At 44.9% G+C, this 20,187-nt stretch overlaps 1 protein-coding gene across 2 annotated transcripts in view; it reads right to left on the minus strand.

Moving 5' to 3' along the window:
- Positions 1–3,894: 3,894 nt before the first annotated feature.
- hdgfl2 (HDGF like 2) overlaps positions 3,895–20,187 on the minus strand; it is a 100,269-nt gene continuing 83,976 nt past the window's right edge. For both annotated transcript variants that reach the window (XM_086004889.1, XM_086004888.1), the window contains exons 13-16: positions 10,944–11,045; positions 7,641–7,845; positions 6,808–6,943; positions 3,895–5,267 (exon numbers count right to left, since the gene is read on the minus strand). In XM_086004889.1, the coding sequence (XP_085861015.1) occupies positions 5,171–5,267; positions 6,808–6,943; positions 7,641–7,845; positions 10,944–11,045 (540 nt within the window). In that variant the 3' untranslated portion in view covers positions 3,895–5,170. The remainder of the gene's footprint in view (positions 5,268–6,807; positions 6,944–7,640; positions 7,846–10,943; positions 11,046–20,187) is intronic.

Here is a 20,187-nt window from a genome sequence, read left to right on the forward strand (position 1 = left end):
TACAAATGTTTACATTTATTATTCAAAATATTAAATTTGTTTTAATTGTTTAATTAAATTGTATTTTAATTCATTTTAAACATGTGATGATTTATTTTTATAGTGTGTGAAAATGTATTTTTTAGGGGGTTCCTATTCAAGCTTATGGGGATTCCGTACGTAAATGGAATCCCGATAAGCATAATGGGAATCCCCCTTTTTGATTGGTTGCGCCGGCCCACGTGATACCAGGGATGATTGCGAACCGTATGCGCCGCGGGATGTGAGCCTTTACGCAAGCCTACGCCTGCAGGCCCAGGACCGCAGGAGTCCAACGATACGGAGGCACCACTGATACCTACTTCTCCCACGGGCAGCAATTTCAGGTCTTGTCTCCAGCACAGCTGGAAGTTCATTTTTGAAGCTAGTTTTCCTCTGGTTTCTTTTTGAGGGGATGACCAGTTACAGATGAGGTGGAACTTGCTGCTTGTGCTCTGAATATCCTGTAGCAAAAAGAATGGGTATGTTGATGAAGCCGGCCTCTATAGTTTTAGAACGCAAGCCAGTCTTGTAAACAGGAATGCAAGGGGAAGAAACACACTGAAACCACCTCAATGCCGTTGTTGTTGTACTGCTGGAGGACAAGTATCCACCAGTGAAAATCCCCAACTGAGGTAGCAGTATCCAGTGAACGGGGCAAGTATTGATGAACTCTTTGAGGGCTATTTTCCCCTTTAGTAAGCTCCTCATTGGTGATCCTGTTTCTTGGATATGATAGTGTCTGTGATAGAGATGTCAGCTAGATGGATAGATCATCTGCAGAGATAAGAACATTTAAATTAACAATGAGGTTTTTATTGCAGACCACATCACAAAATGTGTATGTTTGCTTACAGAGCCTTATTGAATGCAGATAAAATTGGATATTAAACTAATACCTATATAAATGGTTTGGTGTCCTCTGTCTGGTTTTTGACATTTATATTAGTGTTAATTGCATAATTAACATTTTAAAGCAAATTTTATATGTAAATAACTGTAGAAGTAAACCACCAACATACCCAAATTGTGTATATGTCCTCTTCTTTCTTCCCCCTCCAAACCACATTCCTTGAGCGGAAGAGGGTGACGATTTCTCTTTTTCAGGCCTGTGTAATGTTGTCTCTCTTCCACCTTCATGTATGGTTAGGACCATAGTAACAAATGTAGGTTAGTCTGATTCTGTATTAAAGGGGTGCATAAACTATCCAAAAATGGTTGCCAAACACTGTTTGTCTGCCAAACATTTTAAAGGTGGTGACATTGTAATGGAAAATGTACCAAAATCATTGCCACAAAAGTCAACTCTTGTTTTCTTCCCCTAAGCTACTGACTCCTGCTGCAGTATATTTCCATGGCTGCTGGTAGTCCTAGAAAGTGCTCAGTTACATAGGAGCATAGATATAGATCACAGCAGGACAGTTACCCATGGAGAGCATGACAGCTGAGCTCCATCTTATCACCAGCTGTAGACACATGCCCTTTCCAGCAGAGCTTGGGAACAGACTACCAACTGCCTGAGTTCCCCCACTCCCCCAAATGCTAAGACAGCAGTTAACGGTGCGCAGCAGCTGGGAGCTTCCTGGCCTGTAGAGACCAGTTATAAACTAGCTTATGTAACTGAGCCCCCCAGGGGAGTTTAGGCATTGTTTGCATCCTTGAAAAACTGGCACCTCTGTTGTGCCCAAAGTGATTGTGTCTTATAATCCTCACACCCTATGGGAGCTGCCACTTGGATATAGTCACCTCTCAGCTGGAGCCAGCTTGAGATATAGGTGGTGACTTACCTGCCCCTGAACCATCAATCAGTACTTCAAGTGTTTACAGTTGATTTATGCAGTGAGGAGTTTCCATTATGGCCAGTTTTCTTTTAAATGTAAAAACAAATAATGCAGTCTGTTTTCTAACCTCTATCTCAGCTGCAGTGAAATGCATTCATTTGAAATTTTATTTGTTGTGTGGGCTGAGGTAGTAACCTGAAATGGCCACAAATATGTGTTTCTGCACCACTGATGTAATATTTCTAAATCGGGCAAAAGGACTCGCCCAGTCACCAGTCCCCCACTCAGCTGTCAGGTTTAGCTTTCCCAATGTGTCGGTAAGAAAAGGCATCAGCTACCACCACGCTTGGAGTTTAAAAGAAAGGAGGCAAGACTGAAGGAGACAAGGAGTTCCACTTTTCTAAGAAAAAAATAAATTGGAACAGGGTGTATTAGGAAGGCAAATGATATGCTGGCCTTCATTACAAGAGGATTTGCGTACCAGAGTAAAGAAGTCTTACTCCAATTATATAGGGCCTTGGTGAGACCACACCTGGAGTACGGTGTACAATTTTGGTCTCCTTACCTAAGGAAGGATATACTTGCCATAGAGGGAGTGCAACGAAGATTCACGAGATTGATTCCTGGGATGGCAGGACTGTTGTATGAGAAGAGATTGAGTAAACTAGGCCTGTATTCTCTTGAATTCAGAAGAATGAGAGGGGATCTCATTGAAGCATACAAAATTATTACAGGGCTTGATAGGGTCGATGCTAGGAGAATGTTTCCCTTGGCTGGGGAGTCTAGAACCAGGGGCCACAGCCTCAGGATAAAGGGTAGGCCATTCAGGAGAGAAGGTGGTGTATCTTTGGAATTCTCTCCCCCAGAGGGCTGTGGAGGCTTAGTCGTTGGGTATATTCAAAACAGAAGTCGATAGATTTCTGACTAGTAAGGGTATCAAGGGATATGGTGATGGGGCCAGTGAATGGAGTCAAGGCAGATGATCAGCTATGATCTCATTGAATGGCGAAGCAGGCTCGAAGGGCCGAATGGCCCACTCCTGCTCCTATTTCTTATGTTCTTATGTGTAATGAGTCCTGATTTCAACACAATGCCAGTGTGGGGGAGGGGAGGGGAGGAGGAGTCACATCTGTGATGGTGGAGTTGGAGCTTAGGAACGACAAGAAAGTTCAGAGGAACAATGGCCCTAGTAGCAATTTACTATAACTAAAGTCACGTTTGCAGTCATTTGTTAAAATTGGATCACTGCATCTTTGAGCTCCTATGTTCCTTGCCTTGACACTGCTAAAGATGGTTCTCTTCTCCTTGCTGCAGAATTGCAGCCCCTTGAAAACGTGCAGGAGTCATTCTCGTGCTGCCACTATCTTGCTTATACTATTGCCAAAGTAGAAACAATGTCCACGTGGCAATGCCATAATACAAATGCCATAATACAAAAGAGCAACCAAAAACTCCCATTCCTACTGGGGGAGGAGAGAAGCTGTGTAACACTGGCGGCACACTATGTTACAGCTTGCCATGAACAGAGGGACAACCAGTAAACTAAGACAAGAGTATATATAAACAAGGCGAAAATATATTTATAAACTCAGGGATATACCTGTTTATACACTGTATGAATGGAACCGCGTTTATGTGTTCAACCATAAATGTATTTTGATGCTTTGGCAACATAAGATGTACCTTATCATGCCAATAAAGCGATTTGTATTGTATTGTATTGTATTGTATTCATCCACTCCACCAAAATGTACCTAGATACCTCTGCCACAACTACCTACGCGATGATAGCTTCTTGTAAGCTAGAGTAATCCAATTACTAACATAAGACTAATTGTTACTTTTGGTTTCAGCGTTTTAGTTTTCGGAGACAGGCGATGGTGTCTGTTCGGTAACCTCTACAATATTTGAAGTTGGACTTTCTTCCCTCAAGTTTAAAAAAATACACACTGCCTTTGAGACTCTAATCCACGACCACAGAGTTCTCACATACTGGAGAAATATTAAGAGTCTGTTCAGATTTCCGCAGTGGACAGGTTTGTGTCATGTTCAATAAGTTTTGATGACTAGCAGAAAACAAACTCAAAGAAAACACCACACAAAATCTTTTTTTATATAAAAGTTTGCATTTTAAAACTTTCTGGATTAACCTGCTAAAGGCCATTTTTCCTTGGTGGTCTTTTACAACAGATTTGATTTTTTTTTCCTTTAAATTATTAACAAACAAAAGCCAGAGGTCAAGGCTCACAGTGCAGACCACCACAGTTAAGACGAAAAGTGACAATGAGGTCAATCAAGAAGTAGAGGTTAGGTGATGCCAAAATTGAGTTTTGAAAGCCTGTAGGTTTTTGGGAGACAAAGGAAGATACGGAGTTGCACAGTTTTGAGGTCATGTGAAAGAATTAGAGTAGGAGATGATGTGACAAGTCTTGATTCCGATATAGTAAAGATGAAAGAAGAGCATGTAGAATGCCGTATTAGGAGTTTCCAAGGAACGAGGGGAAGAAATTCAGAGGATTAACGCCCATAAGTAGTTGTGGGTCTCCCCTGCAATGCTGCTCTCTTGCACTCTACTCTCAACTCAAAAGCAGCTTAAAAAGGGAGCTCACTACATCAGTGTCAACATCATGTAAAAACTCCCACAAGGTCAAACTTTAATAACTGGTTACAAAGCCGTACTTTACAATGACATAAAACTGAAATCTCTACATAATCAGTTCTTTTTTAAAAAAAAGTTAGGTAGGGGCTTAGAAATTAGCCATTTTGGGGAAATCATGTAATGGACCATTGTAGCTGGAAGAGGTTAAAAAAGAAAGAAAAACACACTTTCTTTGTCTAATTCTGTGAGCCAACCCATCATGGAGAATATACTTCAGATTGACAAAAAGTTCAAACTAATAATTTCACGAGAAGTAAAAAAACAAATACGCTCTGAAATTAATTAAAGCATCTGCCATGAATTTCCTCGGGTGTTCTCCCGATTGGCCGCCATAACTTCAGCAGGAACCCTGCTTGCATGTCTATCCAGGATTTCCACTGGTTGTGAGAATCCCGAGGAAATTCCTGCTGATAGTCTATATCCACCAAAAAGCAGCCATTTCTGCATTTTGCGTCACATTCACTTCCTCTGCTCAAGATAAAAAAAAGAGACGTTAAATGTGCAGACCAATATTTTTGTTTTCTCTTTTCAACAAAATGAAGAAATACAGAGCTCCGCATAGCAAGTAACCTCTTTCAGCTTCTTCACGTGGGCAGACAACAAAACCAAACAGTCTTTACTAGTTTCTAGGACGATTCAAGTGACAAATGTTCTTATTTGAAAGCAACCCAGATTTTAAAACGTGTCCCATAGTCGATTACGGCTCAAAGCCTCAGCTCTCATTAGCTGACTCCATCTCCATTGGAACGGGCTCTGTGTCAGTGGTGTGTTGGTCATCTGATTGATGCACTTCAGATATGTCCGGAGCACTACAAGAGAAATGATAAAACACCACATCATTTCTATTCTACACAAAAAGTTAAAATCACTGGGACATGACTATATTAAGCATGGACGTTCTAGGCATGAATCCAGCATCTCAGAGGAGGAGCCAAGCACTTCTGTGTGTTTATTTTGAAATTATATTATAAATTATGAGAAGAAAATGATTACCAAAGCTTTGTCAATGGTTAAGTGGGTGTCTTTATCCACTTGGCAATCACAGGTACGTTGCTGATCTACACAAGCTAAGAGTGTCCAGGGTTTGATCCTCAGTCTGTGCTATGTTACCTGTTCTCAACCAGGAAAGCACAAGGGCACAACAATTGCTTTCCTTTGGGCCAGATGAGGAGGCGGCGAGGAAATCAGCCATGATCCCCAAATCGTCATTGCTACTGAGTGACGGGCCTTGACAAATATCTCCCACAGTTGAGAAATCTACCAACATTTCCTGCCTAGGGAAATGTTGCAGGGGGAAGGGAAGAGGCCCAAAGTTAATGTTTGGAGGAGATGCTTAGCTCTGGTTTGAGAAGGTCTGCTCTCTATTCTGTGGAACCTCACAGTGCATGAGAGTTTTGAGGAAACTTGAGGAAAGGGAAATAATAAAGGCAACAAGAAGCAAATGAAAGTTACAGGCAAAAATACAAGGCTGACAGAAAACAGAGATTACTACAAAGGAACTGCCAATTTAAAGTCCAGTACAATTCAAACTAAACAACATTTCTTAAAAGTTTTGCAACCCATGAATGGCTTGGTGGCTGGGCACACTTGTGTTCTCATTTGGTGGGAATCAACAGGTGGTGCTATTATGCCTTTCCGCATATGCAAGGGGGCGAGGGAATGATACACAGTAGGAAGCAAACTGGAAGAAATCGAACACAGGCAAAAGTAAATAGAAAATATTATTTAAACAATCTTTTCTAATCAACTTGTTTGAAGAAAATTAACTTTCTATAGGAACTACACAGCTAGGAGATAATTAAAGGCAAAACACTATATTCTAGGGATCTAAGGCGTCAGCCATGGCTGAGTGACAACACTTTCACCTCCAAGTCAGAAAGTGGTGGGTTCGAATCCCAGAGACTTGAGCACCTAATCTGGACTGACACTTCAGTGCTGTATTAAAGGCGCGTTGTACTGTTGGAGATGCCGTCTTTCTGATGAGACGTTAAACAAACAATTTTGTGCACAAGGTCTCAGATAGCAATTGAGATGAATGACCAGTTAATCTGTTTTCGGTGGTGATGTTTGAATGTGGAATGTTGGCCAAGACACAGGGAGAACTCTTCAAATAATGCATTGGGGTTACTTAGATCACCAAAACTACCAGAACAGGCAGCTTCAAAAGTGCAATGGTCAGCCTAGATTATGGGCTCAAGTCCACAATGTGGCTTGAATCTACAAATATCTGACATAAAAGGCAAGAGTCTACCAACTGAGCCAAGCTGAATGGAAACTGCTAACGGTTCAAGTGCAATGTATCTTCAAGGATGTGGATGAATCACTTGCTGTTGCTTATGTCATACTCACCTATTCTGTTTGCCAACCAGTGTTTCCTCAGTATTCTTCTTTTCCTCTGTCCGTGACTGATCTTGTTCTTGGTTCTCTGGGAGTATCTCATTCTTCTGAGAGGCTGCTGTCTCTCCATTTACTGCAGTAGATGAATCTGTTGATAGTTTGTTGGAGAAAACAGATCAATTCCAGACCATTTAAAAAAAAAAAAAAAATAGATGAGCCTACCTCAGGGATAAACTAGTACAATAATTAAACAGAGATTCTGTTTTCATATCTTAAGTTGGGTCTCCACATATTCAGGTATTCTCACCTGATAACGAACATCCAGCAGGCTAGTTGACCATGGAGGCAACAAAGTCAAACCTGATCCTATCCCTCGTAACAAACATACAAGCATTTTCTAGCACGGGTTGTAGGAGAATGATCATTTTCCCCCTCCCTAGCCCAAGGGCCCTCATGCGAACTGCAATGCCCCAACTGCCAGAGACCAGCTAACTCTCAAACATGTGTGACCCAGTACCACACCAAGGAATAGAATTTTACACAAAACCATCAAGGAAAGATGTGAACTTTATAATTGCATCAATGAACCAAGATCCATGCTAAAATTAAGAACCAACATCAAAACATAATCAGTCTGACAAGTTAAAGGAATGTGAGTGATGTGGTTAACCCCAACAACTATTTGTATTTATATGGAGCATTTAACATAAAAGACTATCCCAAAACATTTCACAGAGACAGGGAAATGAACACCGAGTCATAGAAAGGGAGATTGGATGGGGTAACAGGCATCATAGTGCCCAGCCGCAGTCTGCACCACAGTATCCCACCTACACAGCGTTCACCTGAATCTTGCTTCTCCTTTATGTTGTTCTCAGCTTCTTTCTCCTCCTCTTTGGTTTTGTTATCTTTCTGCTGCTCCTGGTCGGAGTGAGTCTTCTTCAGTGTACTGTTGCCAGAATCATCTCCTCCCATAAACATGGACTTTAAGTGACTGTAGATCTCACCTGCTTTTGCCATGACTTCCTGACTAGCTTTATAGCGGCGTATCTAGAAAACATTGCCAACAATGAGTTAGAGTGGTCCTACACAACAGAGCACTTTATGCACTTCTTAGGGCTGTCTCCGAGTTCTCACGGCAACTCCCAAAAATATAGATGGGGATTGGTGCAGGTTAACACTTGCCAGTTCTGTCAATTCTCCTTTGGGGGAGATATCTCCGCTTGATTATGTGACTTTTCAAACAGCCTAGGTGAATTCACAAACAAATATCGCAGGGGGGGGAAGATTGTGGACAAAAATAAAGCATATATTTCTCGTTTTAGTTTGGTAGACGTCCATTAATTCAGTCACTTCGTCATGAGGAGTTTAAAAAAAACTACTAAGTAGTCAGAATCTTGTCCCAAGCTTAACTCAATACAAATGTTGCATATTTCATCAGTTGTTTCCAACTCTTGAGGGAGGAATATGTCAAAGTTATCTACAAAATACTTCGTTTAGCATTTAGATGGCAATCTTTTACGTCGAACCAGAGCATCTGTGATCTTAGCGTCCTGTTGGACCCTGTGCAAATCTTTAAACACACGCCCTGTCCGACACCATTTACTTCCACCTCCACAACACTGCCAGTCTTCACCCCTACCTCAGCCCCATCCACCACTGAAACCCTTAATTACATCTTTGCCACCTCCAGACTCGACTATTCCAATGATCTCCTTGATGGCCCTTCCATCCTCCACAAACTCTTAACTAGCTCAAAACTGATGCATGTATTCTGCCTCACTCACCCATCACCCCCATCCTCACTGATCTGCTCTGGCTCCCAATCCTCCAATGTAGCACATTTAAATTCCTTGCCTGCATCTATAAACCTCTTCATGACTTTTCCCCACCCTATTTCTGCAATCTCCTCCAACCCTGCGTCTCTTCCCAAACACTCCATTCTTCTGAGGATCCCCCACACTGTTGGAAGAGTATCCAATTGCCTCAGTCCTACTTTTTGCATCCTAGATCCCTCTGGCTCACTAGCTTTAAAAAACTCAATATTGCCAAGCTTTCAGTCACCCAAATCTCTCCTATATGGCTCGCCATCTGTTTTCCTTATACTTATTTTTGAAGCACCTTGGAATGTTTCTTACGCTAAAAGGCACTATATAAATACAAGTTGTTTTCCTTTAGAAGAGCTAAATAGAAGGATTTTTCTCTCACTTCATAGATATAATTTTACGGTGATTTGTTATATTTATATAATCACTAGATTGCTGAACATTTCATTGCTCAGTCTGTACAATTCTCAGTAAAGCAGCTCCTAAGAAAAACCCTGGTTTATACTCAAACAGTAAGTACATGTACTATATCAACCTATCTTCAACTTTTTACATCTGGGAAAACTCTCTCCACTTGTTCAAATAGGTGACACGGGACCTTTTACATCCACGTGAACCACTCCAACAGATGCACAAGGTCCCGATTTAATTTCTCAACTGGGGACAGCACCTCTAACAAAGCAGCTCAGTACTGTACGAGTGTCAGCAAAGATTAGCACTCAAGTTCCAGAATGGAGCTTGAAACCACAACCATCTAACTCAAAAGGCAAGCTATCAACTGAGCCCAGCTGACAGAATACATTACCCATTTTTGCATCAATACGAAGTGGTTTAAATTTTGCTTCGACACAAAATATATTAGAATTTGCTCACAGCAACTTCACTTCTCAGAGATACACTACCAACAGTGTAACAGCACTTTGCACTACTTCAGCTTTGCACCTGCTGTACAACTGGTGTGAAAAAAATCTTGAATTTTTAAGCAGTACATTCATATATATATTTTATGAAGATTGTACATTGATTGCACAGTGCTGGTGGAAGGAATACATTGATGCATCAGGTTTCTTGGCATGACTGTACTTGCATGGAGAGTAATGCTGATCAGCGCATTCAGGTAGCTTGTTTTGGATTTGGTTTCTGGAGGTTAGTTAGGCCTGGAGTTGGGGGAGGAGGCCTTGCATACTAGTGGTACATTACTGTTATTCACTCATTCATCTGTTGTTAAATAATCATTTAAACCCAAAATGGGATCTAATGTTGTGATGCTCTACTGCTCATCAAAGACAGAGGCATAGGATAATTCTAGTAGCTAATAAATTAACAGAAATGTTCTTCTGCTCATTATCCTGGGCATGTTACCAAAAACTTACCCAGAAATCAAGTCTAGTGAAGATGCTCTTGAAGGGATAGGGAGTTAGGACTCACCTATGACAGTGATCTAAGATACGGATGCCATAAAAAATCTAGAGTAAGAAGGGTAGACAAAGACCCAAAAAAAAGAGGAAACAATTGAGTTTTTTAAATTGCTTTTGAATGAAACTAGCAAGAAAAAAAATGCCTACCCCAATATTTCTCCCCTCTTCTCCTAAAGGTGCTGACTCTTGCGGTGGTATGGCTTTACAGATGCTAACTGCCCTTTGGGTTTTCTTTTAAATGGCTATTCTTCATGTTTAAATGAATTAAGCTGGGGTAGGAACAGTCCACAGTGTGGTACTACTTATGCTAGTGCCATTCCACACAAGACCCTTTTTCTCCCGGTAGGTTGCCTCTCAATCTGTTGAGAAATTTTAAAACCACACCTTTTTGTTTAAAAAAAAATTAAACCACGAGGGGCATGTTATTCTAATGTTCTGTTCCACCTGGACTCTGCCGACTAGTTTTCATTCCCCTACCAGAAAGCACCGCCGCCTTTTAAATGGGAGCCCCGCAGCTCAGCCTGAGAACCAAGCAGTGGTGGTGCAACCTTCAGCACCACCTTGTGCCATCAAAACCTCATCCAATAATCATTATCTTGCAAACTTCCAAAATCAAGCTGTCCGCCTTAAACACAAGTCAGCGTTGCAGACAATACTGCACGAGTAGTTCACCCACTACTATTAGAATATTAAGTTCCGCAGAATTAAAACACTTTTGAATTAAATGCAGTAGCAATGACAAACAAGCACCAAAATAAACTCATTTCACCATTACTTACACTAAGTTTTCAAACAATTTAACACACTAGTAAATAAGCCCACACTACAAGACAGTGACACAGACAGAGCTGAATTAGGATCAAGTGCTATAGACATCAATAAAAACACAGTACAACAAACATACCTTTTTTAGTGTTGCAACCAGATCACTGTGTTTCTGCAAGAGCTGTGTAGTGACTTGCAGTGTTCGTAGTTCTTCAAGTGCCTCCACACACTTCTTTACATCCTGCAACACACCAGGTGTTAAAGAGTTAAAGCGTTTGGAAACAGTTCTGGCCTCGGTGTATTGTTTGCTTAGCTTTCAGTTATTTTCCAGTGGACTCTCTGTATCCCTTTTTGCTCAGTTTTTGTCTGTATGCCAACCATCACAAGCTGCTGTGTATCCCCAGCTTTGAAGATTGCTCTGGCTTCCCTGACATTTCTCATTCAGTTTCTGTCACACATCACTGTATTTGGCAAAAGCAACTGGATGATAGCAATCACTGCTTCCCATGCAGACCGGCCATGGCCTGTGACTTATACACACAAAACCAGAGCAATGGTGCCACCCAGTGACTTTCTATGAACAGTGTACTTGAATGGCCTGAATACTCAAAACTTTCTCATCCAATAGAGCAGTCACTTGTCCTGCTCTCTCATTCTATACGGAGCAAATAGATGCTTTCTTTTTATGCAAAGAAAAACAATTCAACAATAGATAATACAGTACAGGTAGACTACCCTTTATCCGGACTTCCGAAAACCGAAACCCTCTAAAAACCGAAGGTTTTTTCATTCAGCGTAAGTCGTGCGTACGAACGAAAGAACCTTCGGTTTTTAGAGGGTTCCAGTTTTGGAAGTTCGGATAAAGGGTAAGTCGTGCGGCCGACCCCGACAACCGCCGACCCCGCCAGCCCCGACAACCGCCAGCCCCGACAACCGCCGACCCCCCCGCGGACCCCGCCGGCCCCGACAACCGCCGACCCCCCCGCGGACCCCGCCGGCCCCGACAACCGCCGACCCCCCCCCGCGGACCCCGCCGGCCCCGACAACCGCCGACCCCCCCGCGGACCCCGCCGGCCCCGACAACCGCCGACCCCCCCGCGGACCCCGACAACCGCCGACCCCCCCCCCGCGGACCCCGACCCCCGCCGACCCCGACTGACTTACGCTGAGCGTCAGCGTAAGTCGTGCGCACGACCCCCCCGCGGACCCCCGCCGACCCACCTTCCGAAATCCGAAATTCTCCTTTATCCGAAACTCGGCTGGTCCCGAGGTTTTCGGATAAAGGATAGTCTACCTGTAGTAGCACTTTAAAGCTTTCCCCCATCTAATTTTGGTTTCTTTGTTGTAAATTCTGTGTTTAATAATGTGCTTAATATTAGTTCTACAGAATTAGTGCAGATAGGGGTCTTGTTTTTTGTGTATCAGGATCTTGCTTTTTTATGTGGGGGTTACAAATTTCGGGCCTGGGCTATATAATCTTTTGGATTCAGCATCATTTAGTCTCTCCTGTAAGTGGACCAGCATCCTTTATGATCAGGACTTTATATCTTCTGCTCAATATCTAGTCATATAATAGCATGACCATGGGTCACAATGAGAAAATCCTTCGTTATGTGTAATCTTGTTATACTGTAATCTTGCAAGTGCCTGAACGCTCTAGGGCGACGAGGCCAATTACAAAACAATGGCCCTGAAATTAGGATCGGGGGCTTGCCGCGCGTGCAAGCCCCCGATCTGCACTCACCCGGCGCGCTGACATCTGAAGCCCGGGCCTGCTTGCATTTCCTGTCCCTGGCCCGGTTCAGATGTCAGTGCGCAGTGCTTACCTGATCCAGCGGCGTAGTTAGTGCAATGTGCCGGCTGGGATCAGGTGAGCACTGTACAACCAATCAGGGGAGGGGAAGGTTCATTCATGAGTTTGAGAGTAACAGCTGTCAAACTCATGAAAACTACGGGGGCCCAAAACACTATTTAAACTTTAAATAAAAATTTAAAAAACATCCCAATCATTAAATTAAGTATAAATAAGTTTTAAAAAATAATTTAAACAATAATTTTTTTTTTTGAAAAAAATAAATTTTTAATAAAAAAGGGTCTAAAACTAAACTTACCTTATTGTAGCTTCTTTAAAATAATAAACCTGTGGGAAAAAAATTCTAAATTGCACTAAAACACCACTTACCTGTAAAAATAAATACTTACGTGTGCTTTTTACAAGCGTAAAGACCAGAGGCCTCTACACATGCGCAAATCCCCCAAAACAGAGGAAATCCAAGACGCACGCGCTGCCCCCTACAGCGCACGTGCTAGCCTCTTCACCTCTTGGGTTAGAGGAGAGGAAATGCCGGTTTTCAGCGCATGCGCTGTGCATGCTGAAAACCGGCATTTCCTCCGGCCAGACGCGTGAGTACCCCTTCCGTACTCACGCGTTTGGGGAGGAATTTCTGCCCCAATAAACCAATTTATTTTACGTGTGAATGAACAGAGTAATAATTACAATGACTTTTAACTTATTTTGTAATACTCCTCTTAACATAGGAGGGGGAGAAATTCGGTATCGCCCATTTTGAAGCGTGAATATCAGCCGAGCGCAAAGTTTAGTGCCTGGCGCAAATTATCGCCACCGACTGCAAAATTCGCCTCTCTCGCCCCTAGAGGTGATTGGAGCGCTAAATCAGGCACTACACAACTCTCTTAAGGCGCTAAGCCCAAGCAGCAAGGCGCTACCTCAGAGGGCGGGCGCAGCGCAGGTGCTGTCAGTTAGCGATTGAACACAGACACACTGGCGCCGGTCAGTTCTTAAAGGGGAGGGTCGATCTTGCTCTGCAGCCATGCCCTGCTCACTGGAGCCTCGAGTCTCGGCCTGGACAGACCTGTGGCGAAATCTTCCAGCCAAGGACCATGGAGGGGGCCAGGGAGCAAGCACAGCGCTTCAGCGAGCGTGCCTTGGAGGCTCTGGTTGGCGCGGTGGAGCGCAGAAGATCTCTACTGTACCCAGAGAGTGGCAGGAGGCCTTTGCCAAGCGAATACAGGAAAGCGTGGAGGGAGGTGGCTCACAGAGTGACCTCAAGCAGCATGGTGCCTAGGACCCCTATGCAATGCAGGAAAAAGTTCAACGACCTCACTCGGGTCGTCAGGGTGAGTGCCTTTTTTCAAAACCTCTTCATCCCTCCATCTCCACCTCACTTTATGGCCAGAGGGTCTTGAAAGCCCCAATGCCCAGCACTCATCAACACCTATGGCCCTTTCATGAAACACACACGCACATTCCACACTTTGCATACAGTAAGGGCTATTCAACCATGGGAGGCATTTCAGGCAAGATCATGGCTGCATATTTGCTCAGACGCCGTCCTTTTTCTTGCAGGCCAAGCTGGCTCATAATAGGAGACAGCAGCAAAAGACCGGTGGAGGGCGGCCTCAGCTTCAAGCCCTCAGCGATCTTGAGCAGCGCGTCCACAGGATTGTGGCAAGCCGGATGCTTGGTCCCGTCGCCACTGGAGACGCCGACCCTGTTCTGGCCAGCAATGGCAAGGTCATCACCCTTTTGTCCTCTCTCCTTCCACTTGTTCCTCAACAGCAGCCTTTGACACTTTCAATCCAAATCAGTACATCGCTGCACTCATATCTCCCTTGCTGCCACCTGTCCTCACGCTAAAGCCACTCTTGTACCTCGCTGCTTTCAGATGGTGATTCACCAGGTGAGGGGACGGGCCCTCAAGCTGCCATTGGGAGTCAAGCTGAAGGCGAGGAGGAAAAGGAAGCCGGACCATCAGCGCAACCCTCTGCCAAGGCAGCCCATGCCCATACTGGGGACACGACATCCCTGGAGGGCAGCGGGGTGGAATGGTCTGATGAGGGTGAAGCTCCAGGACCCAGCGGGCTGCAGCAACGCGAGAGGGCTAGGGAAGCTCGGGGGCCTTCTCCCCAGACGGAGTCTACTGGCCGCGCTAGACGTGCTCCTATCTAGCTATCCAGCAAGTTAAACACTCATTCAAAATAATTCTTCTTGAAGCCGTTTGCTGTTTTGAAGCTTTTACTTGAACAAATTTGTGAAACTGTAAACAAAGACAAAGTATGTTTTGTACATAAACTGAGTACTATACATTCGATATTACATAAGATATAAACATATTTACAACAGTAGAATGGACTAATTGTATAACTAACTAACATTTGAACTAACTCCTGTAACTATTAAATATTAACCTTTTATAAACATAGTATTATCAAAATATTACTCTGACAACATTGCTATTATGCTAAGAACCAAAGATACTCACAGATATTGCGCTTGGCCTAACATATGAAGTCAGATTACACTGGATTGTAAATGGAACCTCTCATAGCAAATTCTCCATTACTCAAGTCAGGTTCTTCCTGGTAAAACTGCTTCCTGGGGTCAACAGGAAGAAAGGTAGGAAGGTCAAATGACCTCTCACAGGAAGAAAAGGAACAAAGGTCAAATGACCTCACACAGGAAGAAAGGAACAGATGACCTTTCCAGCTTACAAACTGTTAACACAATAACCGCCACCAGAGGGTGTTATTGCATGTAAAAATGTCCAGAATGTCACATAATGTCCATTGGTCCAGAACACTCCCCGTCTGGGGTCATTAACAACTCCACATAGTCCAAACTCTACTTGTCACTGGAGTCCTCTGGCGACAGAAGAACCACCACCTCGGAGGCAGTCTGTCGGTTTCGATGATAGGATGCAGCTTCCGTAGACTGCTGTGAGGGGGTAGGTTGCGTTCTGCTACGCACAGTTCCAATCTGGGTATGGTGAGGTCTGGCTGGGGCGCCAACTTGCCTCTATCAAAGACGAAGCCGATTTTGCTTTGTCCTTCTTGAGTGGTGACCTTCAGATAAGCCACACTTGCAATGGCCTTAGCGGATGCGTCTGCAAAGACACAAAGCTCTTTGAATTGGGCATTTAAGGGAGAGAAAGACGAATAGCAGCGAGGTATTCGGATCTCCTGTAAGTCTTGGAGTGAGTCTCTCCATCTGTCCCACTCTGCTTCCATCTCTTCAGGGAGAGGTGAATCCCACTCTTCAGCGCGTGTGGAGAGTTCCCTGAGGAGCAGCCTGCCTTGTATGGTGACAGGGGCTAAGAAGCCGAGAGGGTCGTATAGGCTGTTGACTGTAGAGAGCACTCCTCTACGTGTGAAGGGTTTCTTGGCGTCTAGGACTTGGAACGTGAACGTGTCTGTTGCTATGTTCCACGACACCCCTAGGCTACGCTGTAGGGGGAGGTCATCAGTGAAGAGGTCTAGGTCCTTGACGTCCTTAGCACGATCTTCAGGGGGGAATGCCTCCATCACTGCTGGTCTGTTAGAGGCTATCTTATGCAGCCTGAGGTTGGATAGTGCAAGTAGTTCCTGGGCTCGTCCGAGGGTACTGATGGCCTCTGCTTCGGTCGGGAATGACTTCAGTGCGTCGTCGACGTAGAACTCTCGTTCGATGAACCCTCTCACATCACTGCCAAAGTCGTCGTCTTCTTCCTTGGCAGCCCTCCTTAGTCCGTATATGGCGACAGCAGGGGATGGGCTATTCCCAAAGACATGGACACGCATTCTGTAGTCCACAATGTCTCTATTAGGGTCATTGTCCCGATACCACAGGAAGCGGAAGAAGTCTCTGTGGTCTTCTCTCACCACGAAGCAATGAAACATGTGCTGGATATCGGCAGTGATGGCGACGGGCTCTTTCCTGAATCTCATGAGCACTCCCAAGAGGCTGTTGTTAAGATCAGGCCCTGTGAGGAGTACGTCGTTGAGAGAGACGCCCTGATATGGCGCACTGGAGTCAAACACCACGCAGATCTGACTACTGCATGGTGTAAGGTAGCTTGGACGACCATTCTCCAAGATGGAAGTCTTGAGTGTGCTCACCTGAGATGGCTTGTTCTCTAGTGTGCGACGTCCTACAGGGTACACATTAACGAGGCATATCTTGGAGCATGCTCTTGCACTCACTCCTTCTCCACACACCTCAGTGCACCTGGATGTAATCTCTGGACCAGCAGCTCCCTCTCTCTCCCCGCCGTGCTCTGAAGCGGGAGGAGGCGTCTCTGACTTCCAAGGAGCTGGGCCTGGGTGTAGTGCTGAAACGTGCCGATCACTTTCGCCTTCTGTGCATTTTGCATATACCTTGCAGTTCTTGGCGAGATGGCTCGTGGACGAGCAGCACCTGAAACATATAGAGTTCTCTTTAAGATATTGTTTCCGATCTTCCAGGGACATCTCCCTGAAGCCTCTGCACTTCTTTAAAGGATGGGGCTTGTTGTGGATAGGGCATTGTTTGCTCATCTCCTCAGGTTTCTTCTGAATCTTTGTGTGCTCAGTTGAGGACACTTGCATTTTGTGGACAGATATTGGTGTCTTTCCATGTCTGTCGAACTTGTCTCTTCTGGCAAGTGCTGGGTGGGAGGAGAAGAAGTTGAAGCTGGGGTCGTTCCTGGCTTTGGCTTCTTTACGGATGAATTTAACGAACGCAGAGAATGGTGGGAACGCCACGTTGTGCTTTAGCTTGAACTTTGCTCCAAACGTTATCCACTTCTCCTGCAGGTTAAATGGAAGCTTCTCAATGATGGGACTTACCCCTCTGGAAGTGTCTAAGTACGATAGACCGGGTAGGTAGCCGTCCTGCTTTGCGGCTTCGAGTTCCGACAGCAGATCTCCAAGGTCGCGGAGCTTCTGGGGTTCCTTACTCGTCAACCTCGGAAAGTTCTCCAACCTGTCAAAGAGAGCCCTTTCAATGGCTTCGGGCGAGCCGTAGCTTTCTTCCAGCCTCACCCAAGCCTTCTTCAACCCCTCTGGCAGCTGCCCCACATTGGCCGCTTTTATCCTGCAGGCCTGTCCGGCGGACTCTGGGCCGAGCCATTTGATAAGGAGGCCGAGCTCTTCTCCTGCCGACAGGTCTAAGCCCGATATGGCATCGTGGAAGCAGGACTTCCAAGCCCAATAATTCTCTGGCCTGTCATCAAACTTGATTAACCCCGAAGTCACCAGCTGGGTGCGTGCAAGGTATTTGGCGAGGTCGTAGGTGCTGGGACCTGTGCCAGGGTTGCCTTGGCTGGGGCTCTGTTGGGGGTCTCAAGGAACTGAGAGGGGATTTGCCTCTGACTTTCTCTATTCGGCGTCCTATTCCTTTGCACCGTGTCTTCTGTTCTGCTGGCGGAGACTCTGCGGCTTGAGGCACGCCGTCTGCTTTGACCTTGGTTGGCAACTTGTGGCATGTTATACGAAGTGTTTGCGTCTGTAGAGATGTGCGGGCCTCCATCCCTTTCTCCTGTAAACTGTATGTCGGCATGGTCGCTCACGTAATCTATGGTGCGCTGTCGTGGACTCTGCCACGGAACGGGAATTAAAGGTTTGTAAGCTGTCTCGGGATCAGCTCCCTCCAAAATTGCCTCGAATACTTGTGTCTCGGCTAATGCAGCATCTATCTCTTTTTGTTGCTGCAGAGCCTCTAATGTGGCGTTCCACTTGGTGTCGGGCCTGTTCCGCTTGGAATTCAGCTTGGAGTCGGGCCTGTTCTGCTTGGAGCCGGGCCTGTTCTGTTTGGTGTTCAGCTTGGAGACGTGCCTGTCTTACTTTTATTTCTATTTCACTGTCCGTATGCGCAGCTCTGGCTTGAGCTGCTACTAGCTTAGCCCGTGCTTTGGCGATGGCTATGCTTACTCTAGAACCACCCGATGACCGTGAACGAACTTGCGATCTGTAGTAACCGGTGCTTATAGACCGATTGTCACGTTCTACAGTTTCGTCTGCCTGTTTAAGGTCTCCTACTTGCTGCAAAGCATTTTCGTTATTATCTTCTGACATGTTGATGTGAGGTAGATGTGCTCTACGAGGTTAAGGCTTACTCTGGGTTCCTCCTGCTCCTCTCTTCACAGCTAGCCGTATTGCTATCTTTTCACTGTATCTTTTAACTGATATCTTTTCACTGATATCTTTTCACTGCTAGCCGTATTGCTATCTTTTCACTGATATCTTTTCACTCTACTGGCCGCGCTAGACGTGCTCCTATCTAGCTATCCAGCAAGTTAAACACTCATTCAAAATCATTCTTCTTGAAGCCGTTTGCTGTTTTGAAGCTTTTACTTGAACAAATTTGTGAAACTGTAAACAAAGACAAAGTATGTTTTGTACATAAACTGAGTACTATACATTCGATATTACATAAAATATAAACATATTTACAACAGTAGAATGGACTAATTGTATAACTAACTAACATTTGAACTAACTCCTGTAACTATTAAATATTAACCTTTTATAAACATAGTATTATCAAAATATTACTCTGACAACATTGCTATTATGCTAAGAACCAAAGATACTCACAGATATTGCGCTTGGCCTAACATATGAAGTCAGATTACACTGGATTGTAAATGGAACCTCTCATAGCAAATTCTCCATTACTCAAGTCAGGTTCTTCCTGGTAAAACTGCTTCCTGGGGTCAACAGGAAGAAAGGTAGGAAGGTCAAATGACCTCTCACAGGAAGAAAGGAACAAAGGTCAAATGACCTCTCACAGGAAGAAAGGAACAAAGGTCAAATGACCTCACACAGGAAGAAAGGAACAGATGACCTTTCCAGCTTACAAACTGTTAACACAATAACCGCCACCAGAGGGTGTTATTGCATGTAAAAATGTCCAGAATGTCACATAATGTCCATCGGTCCAGAACACGGAGAGTATGGCCTCGAGTCCTGCTGCACTGAACTCAGACGAGGAGCAGGTCCTCGCTGAAATGAGCGCCTAGGCGGAGCAAAGGCACACTGAGCTCATGGCTGCAGTGGCAAGGATGCCCGAATCCATTGAATCACTGGCAAGGAGTGTGGAGCACTTCGCTGGAGCACAGGCGGCTGCCACGCAAATGCTAAGTGCTGCAATGCAGTCAGTGGCTGGTCTCATGCAGACACAGATTGAGGCCACGTGAGCACTGACTGCTGCCACCCTCGCTGGATCGGGCAGATTTCCCCGAGGCTCTCACCGTGCCGCAGCAGGCCAGCAATCTGTGCTCCAGCAGATTGCTCTGCATGCTGAGGTGCTGCCCCATCGGAGTGCCAGTGTGTCGGTCGAGCAGGGAGTTGCTGTCCTCGCTCAAGATGACAGCATTCCTGCTGCCAACACTGTCACTTCTCCACTGCAGTTGCCACCACCTGTAGAAACATAGAAGATAGGAGCAGGAGTAGGCCATTCGGCCCTTCGAGCCTGCTCCGCCATTCAATGTGATCATGGCTGATCATCCAAATTCAGTACCCTGTCCCTGCCTTTTCCCCATATCCCTTGATCCCTTTAGCCTCAAGAAATATATCCAACTCTTTCTTGAATATATTTAATGAACTAGCCTCCACCGCCCTCTGTG

Source organism: Somniosus microcephalus, chromosome 13 (genome assembly GCF_052327205.1).
Source record: "Somniosus microcephalus isolate GS21.2 chromosome 13, FLI_Smic_1.0, whole genome shotgun sequence".
In the NCBI taxonomy this organism is placed as follows: Eukaryota; Metazoa; Chordata; class Chondrichthyes; order Squaliformes; family Somniosidae; genus Somniosus; species Somniosus microcephalus.